This window comes from Triturus cristatus, chromosome 6 (genome assembly GCF_964204655.1).
Source record: "Triturus cristatus chromosome 6, aTriCri1.1, whole genome shotgun sequence".
In the NCBI taxonomy this organism is placed as follows: domain Eukaryota; kingdom Metazoa; phylum Chordata; class Amphibia; order Caudata; family Salamandridae; genus Triturus; species Triturus cristatus.
Window position 1 is genome coordinate 33,837,562 of NC_140589.1, and position 19,925 is coordinate 33,857,486.

At 45.2% G+C, this 19,925-nt stretch overlaps 1 protein-coding gene across 1 annotated transcript in view; it reads right to left on the minus strand.

The window, feature by feature from the left end:
* LOC146813698 (solute carrier family 22 member 7-like) overlaps window positions 1-19,925 on the minus strand; it is a 354,574-nt gene that overhangs the window by 31,792 nt on the left and 302,857 nt on the right. The window contains exon 8 of the mRNA XM_085610186.1: window positions 5,083-5,191. Within this exon, the coding sequence (XP_085466312.1) occupies window positions 5,083-5,191 (109 nt within the window). The remainder of the gene's footprint in view (window positions 1-5,082; window positions 5,192-19,925) is intronic.

The following is a 19,925-nucleotide window of genomic DNA, read 5'->3' on the forward strand; positions in this document are numbered from 1 at the left end:
TTAATGTGCGCCAGACGCCAAATTAGAAGAATTCTGATTTGTGCAGTTTTATTGGTCATTATACACGCCGGATGACATAACTTCAGATTCTGACATTTCTCTTTATCTCTCTACTATTAAAAAAATCTCCAGATATTTCAGTAGATTTTAATAAGTCAGAATTTGATTTGTCACAAATGGAGCTGCATAATGCAGTAAAGGTTCTTAAAAAGGATAAAGCATCAGGTCCAGGTGGATTTACGATCAAAGTTTACATATATTTTGCCCAGTTATTCCTTCTACAATTACATGCTCTTATAACTTTTTTTTCACATTCATGCAGATCTTCTGGCTCCTTTTTAGATGCCTTATTCTGTCTCATCCCAAAGGATGGGAAGAATTTGCATTGTTGCACAAACTGCAGACCTATTTCAATAGTCAATGTTGATTATAAACAAAATTCTAAAGCTCTAGCTATGCGACTTGAAACCTACCTTCCTCAGTTACTTGGTAAGGAGCAGTCCAGTTTTGTTCTGTGTAGTACTTCTTTGATCTATAGTGCTCAAAATAAAGTTTTACTGACTCTGAGTCTGTTAAAGGACGTTATATTACAGATAATAATACCTGTTTATTTTTCAATATCCTATCAAAAACTTCATAATACCCTGACTCTCCTGCAGCAATTGCTTGTATGCTGAAAAAGCTTTTGATCGAGTATACTGACCTTTTATTCTTCACACACTTAAATGGTTTGGGTTTGGTCCAAAAATGATATCCCTTATTTCTCTTCTTTATACCGACCCAAAGGCTGCTATTTTGCAAATTGCCTTACCTCTTCTTATTTTACTTTACATAGAGGTGTTCGCAAAGGTTGCTCTTTATTCCCTTTTCTTTTTAATTTAGCGCTAGAACCATTTTAATTCAAAATACGACAAAACCAACATATTCATGGTTTCATGTTTAAGTCTCAACAGATTAAATTGGCAGCATACGCTGATGATGTTTTACTGTTTCTCTCTCAACCTCAGTCTACTCTTCCAGCTTTCTTACAAGAAGTTGACTCCTACATGTTGGTATCTGGCTATAAACTGAATAATGTGAAATGCAAAATATTACCTTTGACTAGATATACTTTTAAAGAGGATTTGTTAATCTCTAATTAAATATGGTGTCCTAAACACATTAAATATCTTGGTTTATGGTTTACCCAATCTATTAAAATTTCAATTTCTTTAAACTTTGACAAATGTCTTTTCTGGTGGGGTTGCCTTGACACCATTAAAATGATGTTAGTTCCGATCATACTTTATACTATTTCAAACACTCGATTACCTATGCCACTTAAATTCTTTCAAAAGATTAATTCTATACTTACCTCATTACCTTGGAATAACAAAAAACGTGTATATCGATGTCAAAATTGTTATGCCCAAAATTAGATGGAGGTACAAATTGTCCTGATTTTTTTTTAAGTGCTATAGGCACTTACAATGTCAAACATCTCAATGGTTTTCAGACTCCCTAGTGGACTCCCCATTATGGGTTGACCTTGAAAAATCCTTTCTTTCCTCTTTTTCTTTCCAAGAATACTTGTCTTTCACCCGCAAACTACAAACTGTATCTACACCAGTTCTTAAACACTCCTGTAAATTGCTTTATTCTGTACTTCACTCTACCCCTAAAGACCTTGGTACTTTTCTTGCTTCCACTATTTGGCAAATTAAATTTATATTAATAAATAACAAGTCCATATATTGGAAATCATTGAGAAATAAGGGGTTAATTTGGGTATGTTTACTCTTTAAACCGGACACATTTCTTTCATTCTCACAAGCGCGTCACCTCTTTCGCCTTCCCTCTTCTTTTCAAGGCAAATTTCAGACTGTACAAAATGAATTACACACTGCATATACTCATTTTAAATCTTGTCTTCCCTCTTCTCCCCCCTCCGATTCTAGATGGTACAACCTTATACGTACAAATCCCAAAGCGTTTACTATTTATTCCCATCTACTATCTTACTCTACAGATAGAGTTAAAACAAATGTAGAATTATCTTGGGAATGTGACTTAGGAATGGAATGGTCCATCCCCCTCTGGAACAAGATTTGGACCAAAATTAGGAAATCGTTTAGGGCAGCAAACACCACACAAACTCTTTTCTTTATATTTAATAGACTTTTATAAATCTCCTACTACCGTACATAAAATGCATTCTGAACTTCCTGATACTTGCTGGTCATGTTCCTCAAAACATGCTGATTTAAAACATTTACTTTTCACATGTCCCTTTGTGCTTAGTTTTTGAACGAAATTTGTTTTTTATTTGCTAACGTTTTGTGGTAATTGTCTACTGACAGGGACATGTGTTCATCTAAGGTGCGAATTCTGGATTTGCTATTAGCAGTTGCTTTTCACAAGAAACTGGAAGGACTTGTCTAAATTATCCTTTCAAATATGGTGGTATGCAGTTTGTCATAATGATAGATTGGATACCACATATGTATACCCCATATCTCTTGCTGTGAAGCGCTTACATTTATGGTCTCTTATTACACAGTTTTTAGATGATAGTGCGAAACGTTCCTTTGATCCTACACCTGTTCAACAAGAAGTTACACAGCTTCTTTGACTTTCCCTTTACTGATATTAGTACTACTTTAGCATGTTTATTTTTAGCACTCAGACAATTTGATGTCCATATTGTAATACGTTTCTCCATGTACAAACCAGCTTTCTCTAATTCCAAACCATGTATTACTCCCTTTTTCCCGAGACAATTTATCTAGATTTATAATGTTGTTTATGTAATTCTTCATGTTCTATTGCATTATGTACTGATGTTTTAACGTTTCTTTAATAAACTTACTTTTAAGCTGAAAAAAGAAAGACTGGACATGTGGGATGTTTAATTGTTCCTGAAGGGATCACATGTGCAGGTGGCAGCTGAGCTCTGCAGACATGCAAGAGGATATCACTTCCAGCATCGATTTGTACATGCAGACTGACATGGTCTGAAGCTGTTGGAGTTGTCTTACGTTTGTCTCTAGTTATGCCATAATATTCTCTGAAGGGAAACTTTTGACGACTTTCGTGTCTAAGATGCCTAAAAGGAATGATACCTGGACAATGGTATCAGAGATGGCTCTTTAGTGTTTTTTTAGTTTTTTTAAACAGATTTTATTTGTTTTATTATTTTGTGCATCAGCTTATTACATAGTTAAAGGCTCATTGTATGATTGAACATTGGTTCTCTCACAATTCGTTCTGTATTTTTGCAAGACAACCTAGTCATTTATACTCTGAAGTGATACTACGCTAGTAACGGAACAAACTTGGGGGCATATTATCAAGCATGGTGTTAAAATTATTACCGCTTTAGCGGCAGAAAACTGCTGCTAAAGCGGCGATAATGGGCTTGATGATATGCCGCAGAGAATTCCAATAGAAGCCCATGTTGACACCAGAACATGGGCTTCTGTGGGAATTCTCACGGTACGTCCCCCAGTTCCCTCCCCCTCCGCCGAGTCACCTATTATTTGCTCTTCTTGTGTCAGAATGGGTGAATAGTATTAGCAGTTTTCTAGACATGTGTGTGCAGGGTGTGGTGGTTCCAGCGCAGTTTGTTTATCAAAGTTCATGTGATAGACAATAAATGGCTTTTCAGTGTTTATAGTGAATCTCCATCAGTGCTAGACACGGCTGCTTCCTTCCTGTTCCTCCTATTGACAAATAAGTCATCTAGGTTTGAAAATACGTAATGGCCCGTGAGTTTTGCGGCAACTGGGGCTAGACATTTGGTGAAGATGCAGGATTTTAATTTCAAGCTGAAGGAATGTCTCGAAACCGCCAGTGGGGACAGGCTACTTCAAAGCAGAGCTACCTTCAGTGTTTGGGATGCACTGCAATGAGGGTAGATGCATGACTGAGATCTAGGACTGTGATTTACTCTGCCAACTGAAGTATTTGAAGTATGTGCTGGGGTGTTAATTACAGCTTCCTAAGAAATTTGTTTCGGTGCTTTAGCCCCAGGATGCACCTCCATTTGCATGATATTTTATTGACAAGCAAGAACCTCAAGAAGAGCCCCTGTTGCACTGAAATTCGGGATGGGCGCGTGGGCCCTTTTTCATATTATGAGGGCTGTGTCGAAGGTGATGTCTATATGAACTCCAGTGTGTGTCTATAATGAGCCATGTCCAGAACACATTGGTCCATGGTAATGGAGTCCAACGCCACTAGGAAGGAAGCAATTTCTCCTCCGTTATAGTGAAGGTGGCGGTAAATAGTGGAGTATCATAATTTTTGCTCCATATGTTTGGTAAGGCCATATATATATATTTACATTTGGCCTTATGTACTCGTGTGATGCAATAATATTAATGAGATATGATGCACTGACTATATGGCAAATGCTTTTATTGTGTGTTTCGATATATATATATATGTGTGTGTGCATGCATATTAATGTATTCCTTTTTAGAAATGTTTTCTGTAGGTTTAGATTGTAAGGTGATGCGCTAAAGTGCATTTAATGCAGAGCATCACCAGGGTTTCATGAAAGTAGATCATGTGTGTGTTCAATGTTTACTTTATAAATTGTGACCAGTTGTCATTTTAGTTTAATCATTCATGTATTAGTTCTAGTGCACCACATAATAGTATAGTAGAAGATGGTTTGATTTCCATATTAAAGGATTAATTTATTGGGATATAATGTAGGTTGTTGAACTAATAGTAATATTAAGTTAGCATGATCGTGGGCCTTAAGCTTACAGTCGAGACACCTTCCCAGGGATGTAACATTAGCCCCAGCAGCCCCAATGCTGAGGGGCCCCTGAACTCCAGGGGGGCCCTTCTGGCACTGTGCACGGGCGGCAGGCCCCTGGCCCGGGAGCTCCTGACTGGGTCTGGAGCGTGGCGGGTCCCCCTCTATGTAATTTGTAGGGGACTCCTCAAGTTTTGTTAAGCCACTGCTCCTGCCCCAAACAGAATCACAGAATGAGAACAGCAATATGTGCTCTTCCTTTTGGACAAACAAAAATTGTGGTGTTAGGCCCACGTACTATCTGTCTCAAATGTCATACTTAGCGCTATACTTACCTGAGCACCGTGGGATAGAGCTCCGCAGTGAACAAACCGACGACTGAGAAGGCGGCTCCGGAGAACCCTTTCCCCAAAATGGCGATTGTTGATCGCAGAGGACCCAGAGCTGGGAGAAGGGAATGGAGGAGAGAGTGAGAGTGAGTGAGTGTGTGAGAGAGAGAGAGATAGTTAAACAGGTGGCCTTAACCACAGTCACAGAGCTTAGTGAACAGGGGAACTGACTGCCCTCTAGCTAAACATAAGAAACCCATTTAGGCCCACCAATTAAGAACATTAACACTTCTGCTGCGTGTCAAATATAAAATTTTGTGAGAATCTAAAGTAAATCAAAGTACAATCGAACAGTGTAAAGCAAACCAGGTGATGTAAGCTGCATATTCGAGGGATCATTCATTTCCACACAGTTTTAAAGGACACAGAAACGAACAATGAAGAACAAGACACTACAAGCGTGGCCCGTCAATGTCCAAAGGCATTTCCAGTGCAGTGGGCTCTTAGTTAGAACCCTGTTCTGGTAAAAAAAAATGTTTTGTGTTAACACCACTTTGTCCTTGATACAGTAATGGCATTCAATTAATCTATTTGCCAGCTCTAGGTTACTTTAGTTGTTCACAATGCATGTTGTAAGCAGAGAGGTTGGCCTCAGTTGAGATGCTCCATGGGGTACATGAGAGTGAACTGGCCTTAAAATAGGTTTTTTTATCACTGTGAGTTGCCTGCCGGAGTGATCCCAGGATGTTTGTCTGATGGAGGATGTTGGACCAGTGATGATCAATGGCACGATCCTCTTGGCTGCAGAAGTGACCTTGCCCTAGGCGAGCACTGATAGGTGACTAGTCATCCCCGAGTCGGTTTCGACTAGGGGGGGTCTTCTGCTCCTGGTGTTCACTGGCTCATGGCTTCCTCTTACCGGGGCAGCATGCGACTGGAAGCAGATGTTTTAGGGTTGCCATTGCAGAGGAATGTCAGAGCATTGATGGAAGAGATGCAGGACCCTTCTCCACATGCGGAAGCCTCTGTTGGTGCTGCATCTCTCATGACCACTGACAGCTTTGAGGCACAAAGACCATGAATGTATCCTCCTGGGCCCTTTGGCTTTTCTCTGGCTACTCGGTCTGCACCTGTGCTGGGATCTCTGACAGCAAGCTGCTGGCCCATTTTGTTGTGGTGATCATGTTGCCCAATATGCCTGCTATTTTGATAGGATTGAACTACTAAATGCCAGATCAGGATCGGTATGTTGCCAGACTGTCATTTCCAAACTGCTGAATTCCATATGATGCAGAGACGCCATTAAACAAGCACCTCCCTAGGTGCCATCCTGGTACCTGGTGAGCCTCTGATGATAGGGAGCAGACTTGAGATCCACAGTATGATCACCCGGATTGGACTTAGCTTCTTCTTCATAGGAGTTGCAACCATTTGTAACTGTAGATTGGTGGTCCTATTGTCCAGCATGAAAATCCTCTGTTGTGACCGCTCCAACTGTGAGTACACAGGGGAAAAAGTGATCTCTCTTTCAATAATGGTCATATCTTTAAGTTAAATTGAATGTCCATATTCTAAAGTCTTGTCAGTGTTTCTACTGAAGTTGTGTTTGCTTTATCTTTGAAACCAATGTCTTTCTGGATCAGCAATAATCCTTCAGTTTTCTGGCATAGATAATAAGGGAACATTTCCTCCTGCATCTTTCCAGAAAATAATCTTGTTGCATTTTCCACACTTACTACAATGCCAAGTGCTACCATCGCTCAGCATGGCAGAATTAGAAAATATCTGGGTCACTGACACGGGTTTGCTGAACTTACTCTGAACCTTCTTAATTTTAACTGTCAACTTGACTCGCACCCAAAGCCCAGGTTGCAACATTACCTCCTTCACTTCATGTTTCGTATCATATTACTCTTTGTACCCTTCTTGGGCTTTCCTTGTGTACTTTACAACCACAGAAGAGGACCACTCCTTCTGCTGGTCTCCAGACACACAAGCAGCATAATCCTTTGTGAATGTTCTCTACTTTTCTTCACTCTAAAAGAGCTGTAACCAGTCAAGGTTGGTGTGATGCTGTAAGTCAATATCAATCTGTCAAGTTCCTTTTCCCAACACTTGCCACTCCTTATAGCAATTTGTCCACCATCTATTATCACCCTGTTGAAGCTCTCAACAGACCCATTGGTAGCAGGATGAGAGAGTGAAGTATGGTTTTTCTCACTTTACTCCTGGCAAAGAATTGCTTCAAAACTTAGACACTAATTGTGGCCCGTTGTCCCTCAACAGTGATTTGGGTATGCCCTCTTTGAGGAATACTTTTTTGAGGAAGGAAGCAATAGCTCAGGAGTACACTTTCTTCAGTGCCGTAGTGTACGTGCTCAAATCTTACTTTGCTGCATCTCTTCTGTACTGACTATTTTTATCCACCTATTATGGCCCTATCCTAAGCGCTCTAAAGCTCAAGAGAGTTGTATGTGCTACATAAAAAACACAAATAGAATATTTGGTAGCCCCCTATCAAGGGTAGTACGTTTAATTTTGTACTCCACACTTGCCTGGCAGGACATAAAGAGAGAGCATAATAAATGTACCCACTTTCGATGGGCATCAATGCAATCAAAATAAAAATCTCTGGTGTATGTATCTGAAGAGATCTCCATAATCCCCAAGAAAGGGATTCTAGAGATCTGTTGCCACTTGTGGTCTTCACTCTGAACATTTGACTTTGTTCCATGCTAGGTGACAGTGGTCGTTTAATGTGTATTGGTAGAATCTCAAACATAGGTCGGTGTAGGAGTTTGTTCCCCTCAAAGCAAAGGATTTGGCATTGAGTTGATGGTCATGGACAATGTTCTGAGGATGAGGTTCCATAAGTGCATCTTTTGGCAGAGTCAGATGGGGAGTATATGTCCACACACTGAGCTCAGGCGGCACGTTGGGTGGCATGTTACCAGTTTAGCTGGCACACATCCTAGTACCAGTTTGTGGGCAGACCAGTGTGCCCTGTAGAGTGCTTTGAAGATGATTTATCAGATAACGGCAGCAGCTGCAGCATGAACAGTGTAGGGCCCGTGTCGGGCAGATACTTAGCAGGAATTTGATGCTGAAGTCTGCCAGCACATATGCTACAATCACTAAGGTACAGTTTGCTGGCACAGTGAAGGCGACGGAGGACAACAACAGTTTTTAATGCTGTAACATTTTGGGAGAAGATAAATAGTCTTGACATAAAGATGTGGTTCAAGAAAAGTGAAAAGATAGCAAATAAAGGCACCACGTAATGCTCTGTCGATTGCTCCTCCATCAATAATGTGTATTGGACTCAGACAGTGAACAATAGGACGTGGATGTAGCTGGGAGAGGGACATCCTGCCAGGATAGGTGAGGTGGAGCTGTTGCCTGCCTCACTTAAATTTCAAAGGCCTTCTTCCAGCACACTGCCATAGGGGCTTGACATCGGTCTATTGTCACCCCAGACCATATTGAGCCTGGAGAGGGAGGAAGGAAATTACAGAACCAACTGTGGGGGGTTTAACTCTAGACGTTTCTTCTACTTCAAAGCTGGCACCAGGCAGAAAACAGGACCCTCAGACCACTCTTCAGTACACTCCTGGACATGTGAAATATTACAGAAGGGCTACCTTGTACTCCAGAGGATTGGCCTGCCGCTTGAGGCCTGCCTTGTTTCTCAGAGGACTACTCTGCTGCTTGAGGTCTACTTTGTTTCTCAGATGGTTGCCCTGCTCCTACCAGAGGACTGCCCTGCTGTTTGAGACCTGCCTTGTTCTTCAGAGGACTGCCCTGCTGCTTGAGGCTGCCTTGCTGGTTGAAGGAGAAATGGCCATCTTCTTGAACCCAGGACTACCAAAGTGACTCCAACGATCAGTTGGCTGACTTCCTGTTCTTAGTTACAGGGACGCAACAAACTCCAGAGGCCTCTCTGCAACTGGCCAGCTAATCTGCTGCAACTGGCCCTGTCTGGACCTGCTTGAGCTCTGCTTGCCTCTGTCAGAGTGAGTTCCTGATCCTCAAGAGGTTCCTCCCCAGGCCCTGGACCCTTGGCTGGCATCCTCCTGAGAAACCCATAAGTTTTAAACTCGGCATGCCAGACTCTAAGAAGGTAACTTTTTCAGCAAGACTTACCTGGTTCCCATGTCTGGCCTTCACTTAATTACAGTCAGCCTGCTCTTGCGACTTTGTGCTGGTCTAGCAGATACTCACAGTTAGCACTTTCTACTTCATGGTGCTATTTTTACTTAAACCTTTAAAATTGCATATCTTTAGGTCTACAGATTTGATTTTTGTCGTTTTGGTCTCATTTTATTTATTAAATTGTGCTCTCTTCTTAATTGATTTGGGATTTGTATTAAGTTGTTTCCCCTTTATTGCTGTTTGTGCGCTGCATAAATACTGTACACTTTGCCTCCAAGTTAAAGCTGACTGCTCTTGTGCCAAACTACCAGTGGGTCAAGCACAGATCAATTTAGCGACTTTTTTGGTTCACACTGAAAAATATTGTGGTTGCTCCTTGAGTACAATCAATAACCTAATTTCTCACAGGGATATTCTGGGACGTTGAGTTGCCCATGTAATAGTTTGTTTCTTCTAAGGCTTTTATGATTGGATAGTTGCGCTTGTTTAAATCGTGGATGGTGGATCAGGCACGGACTATTTCTAATCTAAAACTTGTTGTTTTTCCCTCTGCCTTATCCATTACATTTAACTTATAGATGCTGTTAGTATTGTCAGTTAGACCAGTTTAGATTGGTGAAGAGATCTTGATCAGCAGGGAATGCTTCCAAAACCTTAAAGTGCAATCCAGAAGATTCTTTATACCAGTACCTGAGTAAGAGTCGAGGTGGACTCCAAGAGTGCAACTTCCTCTAAAATATGTACGCTGCACAGGCTAAATTATAGCTGTGTTCTCGCACCCCTGCAATTTAATGTATATATTGGGGATCCTGAATAGTTCTCCCAATAGTTTTGAGTCCCTCCCTTCAAGGATTGAGAGGTAGATGAGAATATCTTTATAGAGTTGTATCCCGCAGTGACTGCTGCTTCGCTCGCAGCCCTGAAGCCGCCAGTTCCAGCCCACAGTCTGGGCTGGACTGTTCCCATTGGGCGCAGGGTCAATACTGATTTGCATATGGCTGGGTTCAAACTAGAATGGCATGGGGAGTGTGGAAATATGGATTTTTATGATCAGTTATGTCCCCTATCTTGGACCCCAACGGTTTCATGTACAAATCACAAGTACATGTATGATCCCTCCAGTTCCAGTTATGAAGACGCAAACACATGTGCGTCCACCGTCAACATGTCCTCTTTCAGATCCGCCATGAATGGGCCAGATATTCCATTCCTAAGTATGAAAGGCCACCGGCTTTATATGGTTCCTTTATCCCTTTTTTACAGTCCAGGCGAGTAGGCCCTGATTCTGCCATCAAGCCTTTTCTTGCCTTCTGCCTCTGAAAGCTCCAGTCTGAGCTCGCATCTGTATCCATGAACTTTGTCCTACTCCCTGCGCGGCTAACGGTGCCTGACTCCAGCCTGTTGCCTGCCAAGAAACTGTATTGCACCTTCGAAATTATCTGCTCCGCTCCCTATCCAATGCATTCCTGTCTAGTAGTTTGAGTAAACATTCTTCCAGCTACCGAGCAAAGGGCCCGGCTTCTCTGTCTTTATGCAAGTAATTCATAGCCCGGTTACTATGGAAGATTTCTACCCTCGCATCTAGTGTAGACACTTAGACGCTTGCACACGCACTCACAGTCAGTATAGAATAGATTTTGTTCGAAAGACCTTTCTTTTTGGATAACACAGTTCTTTAAACATAGGATGTTAGATATGATTTGGGATTAGGTTGACTTGACCCTCCAGACTTCTGTCGCCACATGTAGAGCTAAATGTCAAGTCCCCTTCACCCCCTGGTTGCACGTCAATCACACGTCATGCTGCTGCGCGCGCATTTCTGCCAAGTATTTCTGCTGACATTGCGAAATTCTTTCATGGAACCACCCTATTATGACATCATACCTGATGACGTTCTTTAGTTACGCCCAGTTACACCCACTCTAGCTACGCATGTATGTTTTATCTTTGCTATCAATTGTTACGCCTCCTCCATCTGTTTCACTGTAATGCCTATTGTATAAAAATGATTACTTGTCAATAAAGTAGGTCCTTCACTTCCTGAACCTTCGTGGTGATGGAACATGAAGTCCTCAATTCGAATTGATTCTGGAATAAAGCCCGTTCCGAACCTCTAATACCACGGATTCTGCCTCTTATTTTACTGAGCTATTATTATAGATTTTCCGCATCAAATTAAGTTCCGGTAATTAAATTATTTACCACAGGAGCACAAAACAATGGATTTAGGCCCAGATCTCTGTACTGGGGTGAATGTATGACATTGTTCTGCATTCTGTCCAGGAATTGTTCTTTTTGCATTTGTCACTCCAAGTGGGACGGGTATGCCCATACGTGGGTCCCGTGCTCTCCATGTCACAGGAGACAAGCTATCCTGGCTGATGAGGGCTGAAAGCCCAAAACCGGTCCTAGGATGCTTGTTTCCAGTCCAGGGTGAATCTGGCTTTGGCAGTTCGTGCTGGACTGTTCCCATTGGGCGCAGGGTCAAGACTGATTTGCATTTGGCTGGGTTCAAACTAGAATGGCATGGGGAGCAAAAAACAACGGATTTAGGCCCAGATCTCTTTACTGAGGTGAATGTGTGAAATTGTTCTGCATTCTGTATCAATTGTTCTTTTTACAACAGTCCCGCGGTCAGATGACTGCCTATCACTGCTATTGCCCTTCTGTTGGTTTTGCCCTATTTTTTCTAGGCACTTTTATTCCCTGGGTGCATCTGTACACTGTTAGCTGGTAATTAGTATTTTAATTATGATTTTAGTTTTTCTCTTGGGTTCTTGTATCTTCTTATATATCTTTGTCTGTACAGTGCCCTTTCCTGCTGTTTTCCCTACAGTTTCCCAGATCGTGGCCCTCCCGTCTCCCTGACAACCGCTCCCACCTCCCAGGACTACTTATGGAGGGCTGCGCAGCTCCAGTGAGTAGCCCTTGACCCCTGGCCTTGTGCTGCTCACACCGCTGCTGCTGCCTAGCTGTGTATGACTGCTGCAGCACTTGCAGCCCCGAAGCCGCCAGTTTCAACACGCAGTCCAGCGGTCAGGTGACCGCCTAGCACTGCTCTTGCCCTTCTGTTGGTTTTGGCATATTTTTCTAGGCACTCTCATTCCCTGGGTGCATCTGTGGGCTGTTAGCAGGTAACTGATATTTTAAATGTGATTTTAGGATTTCTCTCAGGTACTTGTATCTTTTTGTGTACTGCACCATTTCTTGCAGTTTTTCCTGTCGTATTTCCCAGTTCGCAGTCCTTCTGCCTGCCCGCCAGCACCTTCCATCTCCCAGGACTACTGATGGAGGCTGTTGTGCAGCCACGCTGCTGGCATGCTGAAGGCGCGCCAAAGGCAAGCCTGCCTGTGCCCATCCGTGCCTGGACAGTTCCCAGCACCAGGAACCCTGTCCCTCCTCACTCCCACAGGTACTCCGCTGCAGACCTTCGTGCCCTGGACCCCGGACTCACCAACAACTGCTGCCTCGCATCACATTGGGACCTTTCACCTGCTTCCGTTGCAAGCTCACCTTCACCCCAGCACGACTACCATCTCACCAACTAGTGCCAGGCCAGCCCAGGAAGCTAAAACAACCCCCCCCAACCCCCGGAACAACTCAGCTCTCCTGATTAATGCCAGATCACTCTGCAAAACACACCAATGAAGTCGGGGACACCATCTCCACCCTCTGCCCACATGTGACATCACAGAGACCTGGCCTCAAGCAGCTGGTCACAAACCCCCACGCACAAGGCAGGACAAATAAAGGGCCCCATCTTTACATACAGCAACAGAATCAGTTACAGCCACACCTCGAAACTCACCTGGTCTGACCACTCCGTCAAACGTGTCAACATCATAGGACCTGTCCGCACTGCCCCAACCACCACAGCACCACCTTCCACAGCTGGTCCAAGGTTACTCAGCAACAATGGACTGATGCCCTCAGTACCACACAGTTCAATGGCACCACCAACTTGGATGGCAGTACAGAACTGGATCACCGACGCCGCCAACCAATTGACTCCAACCAAACCAGCCAAAATGCACAGATCCTCCAAACAAGGCAGTTGGAAATTCAGCATGGCACAACGCAGATGCAAGCAGCTGTACAGAAGATGGCACAGCAGCAAGAACAACACCTACCGAGCCACCTTTATATCAGCCCTCAACGACTACCACCTCCAGAACAAAGCAGAAAGAAAGGAGGCCCTAACCCTTCTGTTCAAGACCTGCCACAGCCAAGTAAAGGAACTCTTCACCATTTTCAGAGAGCTCACCTGCCCACCAGCCACCGAAAACTCTATCCCCTCCTCACAGGAAGTCTGCAACGCCCTCGCTGACCACTTCCACAACAAGATAGCAACGATCTACCAAAACTTCACTCCCTCAACCCTCCGATTGACCACCACCGCCGACCACCCGCTCACCACATAGGAACAACTCAGCACACCAAACACAACCACTCTTATGAACTCAATCCGCTCTAGAGTACCCAACGACCTCTGCCCCCACCAACTTTTCAACCTCAAAAGTGATGAGATCAGCCGCCAACTCACCACTAGGCCTGGGCGGTAAATTCCGTTCCGTTCGCGGAATTTGCGGAATTTGGGTAATTTCGCGTTCCGCGGAGAACGCGAAATTGCCCAAAAATCTGCGTTCCGCGACTTCGCGAAATTTTTTGCTTGTTCGCGTTCTCAATATGCGTGTTCGCGAGGTATTTCACCCCGAGCACGCAAACAGCGATCGCGAACAGGTAAAAAGTATCGCGAACAAGCAATTCTGCGTGTTCGCGGAATTTCTGCGTGTTCGCTGAGATTTTTTACCGTTTCGCGGAGATTTGCGTAACGCGATTACGCAAATTCCGCCCACCCCTACTCACCACCATCCTCAGCACCTTGATAACCACAGCCTCCTTTCCCAACCGTTGGAAACATGCGTAGGTCAGATCCCTCCTCAAGGAACCCTCTGCAGATCCCACCGAGCTCCAGAACTACTGTCACACCTCACTGCTCCTGTTGTCTGCCAAAGTCCCAAAGAAGGCCGTCATTCTCCAACTCACTGATTACCTGGTAAGTAACATCCTACTGGGCCCTTCCCAATCAGGTTTCAGAGCCAATCACAGCACAGAGACAGCTCTGATCGCTGCAACAGTCGACATCCGCACCCTACTCAACAGAGGGGAATCAGCTGCCCTGATCCTGCTAGCTTCCTTTCTCACGGGACGAACCCAGAGAATCCGCCTTCTGGCCTTATCATTGCAAGCCAAGCACACCATCTGTGGCATCCCCCATGGCTCATCCCTCAGCCCAACCTGCTTCATTGTCTACATGACACCACTCACAGACATCGTCAGATTGCACAACATCATCTTCTACTTTGACGACACCCAGCTCATCCTCTCGCTCTCAGCTGACCCCACCTCAACAAAGACTAAAGTCCATAACTGTATGATGAACATCCCCGCCTGGATGAAGGAAAACTGCCTGAAGCTCAACATGACTAAAACTAAAGTTCTGATCTTTGGCAAACACACCGCCCTCTGGAACGACTCCTTGTGACCGTTGGTACTCGGACCCACCCCCACACCGAAAGACCATGCCCACATCTCCGGCATTATCCTCAACAGCGAACTCTACATGAAATGTCAGTTCAACACTGTCTCCTCAGCCTGCTTCCACACACTCCGCATGCTCGGAAAAATTATCAAGTGCCTCTCCATCAACACCAGGAAAACGGTGACGCAAGCCCTCATCACCAGTCGACTGGACTATGGCAACACACTATGCAGGCACCACCATCAAATTCATGCATAGACTCCAGACGATTCAGAACACAGCCGCCAGACTGATCCTCAACCTGCCCAAGAGGACCCACATCACCCAGCTCCTAAAAAGCCTCCACTGGCTCGCAGTCCAGAAGAGATGCCATTTCAAGCTCCTGACCCATGAGTACGAAGCCTTCCGTGACCAAGGACCGGCCTACATGAACTACCGCCTGCACTTCCACTGACCTCCCAGGAAACTCTGCTCCACACACTTGCCCTCGTGCAGATAGCTTGCATACGCCGCTGCCACTAAGGAGGAAGATCCTGCTCCCATCTCGTCGAGCCCTCCACCTCCACCTCCAAACCGCACTCTCGCTGACCCACTTCAGGAAGGGGCTCAAGACCTGGCTCTTTGACTGAGACCACAACAAGCACCTGGATACACTCTTGGGTGACATGCCATGCTTAACAAGTACTACATGATTGATTAATTGATTCTTGTAAGGAATAGCAAGGGGTTGAAATCGACTTCACGCCCCTGAGGCGACACATGTATCTAAACTGACAGGTGTAGGCTGGTGGAACTCTCATCATGGGCATTTAGTTTGCAAATTAATTGGAGTGTCATATAGGAAGTCCTGGCGTAACTGGCCTTTGACCATGCGGAGTCAGGAATAGTTTTTGGAATGGCCTTCTTCATAATATGTATTGACGTCCTAACAGGTGTAGGGTCTTGTGAGACCTGTGAGCCACAAGAATACATATTTAACCCTTTGAGTAGTATTTCGATGTAGATTAGGTAGTGAATTAAGGTCAGAATTTATTAACATTCTTACTATTCAAGAACAGCAATGAACAACGACAAATTCAAGCTTGGCTCTCTAAAATGAGCCTTGACCGCTTCACCTCGTAGCTGAAAACTAGCAGAGAACCAGAGGGATTCACTCTCAAACACTTAGCTCTCCGTCCAATGACACATCGCTAAGAAAACCAAGACAGCATTGCGCTTATCTCCCTCTTGAAGAAGGTAAAACCTATCCTCCCACAAACTGACTCCTGAATAAGAGTATAGAAGTTAGGGTCTAGGTACTGGACAGAGGCAATGTCCTGCTCTACATTGACCCCCGGGAGAAGCGTCCTACGTACCACACCAATCCTGGAAGAACTTCACCATTCCCCACTTGTTCACCTTTCCAGAGCAGCTGCATTACATAAATGGCAGTGGCTCCTATGCATCTAGCTGAGGAAAGCAATGGGTGCCACCAAGATGAGATGTCATGCCTCGCCTTTTCATATCCGCAGCAACAAATATCCAACCCCATCATAAGTTACACTGAATCGTATGTCAGAGCTCCCGCGATTGTCCATCCACTGAGTGCTTTCTAGCTGGGTTTGTGCTTTATAAGTGCCTGCACATATGTGCACTATCGACTCTAAAGGTAGATCTGTATTCAGGATAAACGTTTCTGATGTGAAGGGTAATGTGGCGCAAACAAATTTCCATCTTACTCAATTTGAGATTATTTGCCTTTTCCCCTTCTGTTTAGTTCCAATGTTGCTGGGAGTTTGATAGATGGAGGGACCCTTCCACGCCCACAACAGTAGCTGTGTGTCGTCCGCACACACGGAGAAGGAAAACCCTACCACATACAGCAGATGAGTCAATGGTGTTGCATAGAAGTTGAATAGTAGATGAACCAATGGTCATGCATAGAATTTGAAAAGAAGACTAGTCAATTATGTTGCATAGAAGTTGAAGAGCAGAGGAGGCGGTGACAAACCCTGAGGTGCTCCCCTAAGGCAGATGTTCGTAATGGAACAGCTTGAGATTTATCAATTTGGAAATATCTTATCCAACTAAGGACAGAGCTACCTCTGTGAAGCTCTCCCAAATGCTGGGAGGGAATTTGAGGGTCAGTGATGCCGGTTGCCACGCATAGATATTTTTAAATTAGACACCACCGCTCTCCACCACCGCCATCGAAGGCCAGCCCAATACAAAGGTGAATGCCACCTTATCCTCCAACCCTGTCTAAAATCCCAGTTTCAGTCGTCCAGGATGGAATCTGAATTGATGAATCAAAAACTATTTGAATTGACGTCATTTCACTTCAGACAACTTCAGACTCCAAGGAACATATTGTTCTCACTACAACCATGCAGACTCCGCACCCTCAACGGAAGGACTGTCTCCGAATCTGCTGGAAGAGAAATGCACAGAGACAAGAACAGCACAAGCATTGACTGTATCCTAATCAGCGTCCAGATACCTTTAGGGGGGACAGTGCTGCGCTATATACATGCATTCAGATACCCCTAGGGGTGACAGTGCGGCACTATACACATGCACCCAGATACCACCTGAGGTGACAGTGCTGCGCTATATAAATGCACCCAGATACCACTAGAGGTGACAGTGCGGCACTATACAATTGCACCCAGATACCACTAGGCGTGACAGTGCGGCACTATACACATGCACCCAGATACCACCTGAGGTGACAGTGCTGCGCTATATCAATGCACCCAGATACCACTAGAGGTGACAGTGCGGCACTATACAATTGCACCCAGATACCACTAGGCGTGACAGTGCGGCACTATACAACTGCACCCAGATACCACTAGAGGTGACAGTGCTGCGCTATATACATGCACCCAGATACCACTAGAGGTGACAGTGCTGCGCTATATACATGCACCCAGATACCACTAGAGTTGACAGTGCTGCGCTATATACATGCACCCAGATACCCCTAGGGGTGACAGTGCAGCACTATACAACTGCACCCAGATACCACTAGAGGTGACAGTGCTGCACTATATACATGCACCCAGATACCCCAAGGGGTGAGGGTGTGGCACTATATACATGCACCCAGATACCACTTGAGGTGACAGTGCTGCACTATATACATGCACCCAGATACCACTAGAGGTGACAGTGCTGCGCTATACAACTGCACCCAGATACCACTAGAGGTGACAGTGCTGCACTATATACATGCACCCAGATACCACTAGGGGTGACAGTGCAGCACTATACAATTGCACCCAGATACCCTTAGGGGTGACAGTGCGGCACTATACAACTGCACCCAGATACCACTAGAGGTGACAGTGCTACGCTATATACATGCACCCAGATACCACTAGAGGTGACAGTGCTGCGCTATATACATGCACCCAGATACCCCTAGAGGTGGCAGTGCGGTACTATACAACTGCACCCAGATACCACTAGAGGTGACAGTGCTGCGCTATATACATGCACCCAGATACCACTAGAGGTGACAGTGCTGCGCTATATACATGCACCCAGATACCCCTAGGGGTGACAGTGCGGCACTATACAACTGCACCCAGATACCACTAGAGGTGACAGTGCTGCGCTATATACATGCACCCAGATACCACTAGAGGTGACAGTGCTGCGCTATATACATGAACCCAGATACCCCTAGGGGTGACAGTGCGGCACTATACAACTGCACCCAGATACCACAGAGGTGATAGTGCTGCGCTATATACATGCACCAAGATACCACTAGAGGTGACAGTGCTGCGCTATATACATGCAGCCAGATACCCCTAGGGGTGACAGTGCGGCACTATACAACTGCACCCAGATACCACTAGAGGCGACAGTGCTGCACTATATACATGCACCCAGATGCCACTAGAGGTGACAGTGCTGCGCTATATAGATGCACCCAGATACCACTAGAGGTGACAGTGCTGCGCTATATACATGCACCCAGATACCACTAGAGGTGACAGTGCTGCAATATATACATGCACCCAGATACCCCTAGGGGTGACAGTGCGGCACTATACAACTGCACCCAGATACCACTAGAGGTGATAGTGCTGCGCTATATACATGCACCAAGATACCACTAGAGGTGACAGTGCTGCGCTATATACATGCAGCCAGATACCCCTAGGGGGGACAGTGTGGCACTATACAACTGCACCCAGATACCACTAGCGGTGACAGTGCTGCGCTATATACATGCACCCAGATACCACTAGAGGTGACAGTGCTGCGCTATAGACATGCACCCAGATACCACTAGAGGTGACAGTGCTGCGCTATATACATGCACCCAGATACCCCTAGGGGTGACAGTGCTGCGCTATATACATGCACCCAGATACCACTAGAGGTGACAGTGCTGCGCTATATACATGCACCCAGATACTCCTAGAGGTGATAGTGCGGTACTATACAACTGCACCCAGATACCACTAGAGGTGACAGTGCTGCGCTATATACATGCACCCAGATACCACTAGAGGTGACAGTGCTGCGCTATATACATGCACCCAGATACCCCTAGGGGTGACAGTGCGGCACTATACAACTGCACCCAGATACCACTAGAGGTGACAGTGCTGCGCTATATACATGCACCCAGATACCACTAGAGGTGACAGTGCTGCGCTATATACATGCACCCAGATACCCCTAGGGGTGACAGTGCGGCACTACACAACTGCACCCAGATACCACTAGAGGTGACAGTGCTGCGCTATATACATGCACCCAGATACCACTAGAGGTGACAGTGCTGCGCTATATACATGCACCCAGATACCCCTAGGGGTGACAGTGCGGCGCTATATACATGCACCCATATACCCCTAGGGGTGACAGTGCTGCGCTATATACATGCACCCAGATACCACTAGAGGTGACAGTGCTGCGCTATATACATGCACCCAGATACCCCTAGGGGTGACAGTGCGCCACTATACAACTGCACCCAGATACCACTAGAGGTCATAGTGCTGCGCTATATACATGCACCCAGATACCACTTGAGGTGACAGTGCTGCGCTATATACATGCACCCAGATACCCCTACGGGTGACAGTGCGGCACTATACAACTGAACCCATATACCACTAGAGGTGACAGTGCTGAGCTATATACATGCACC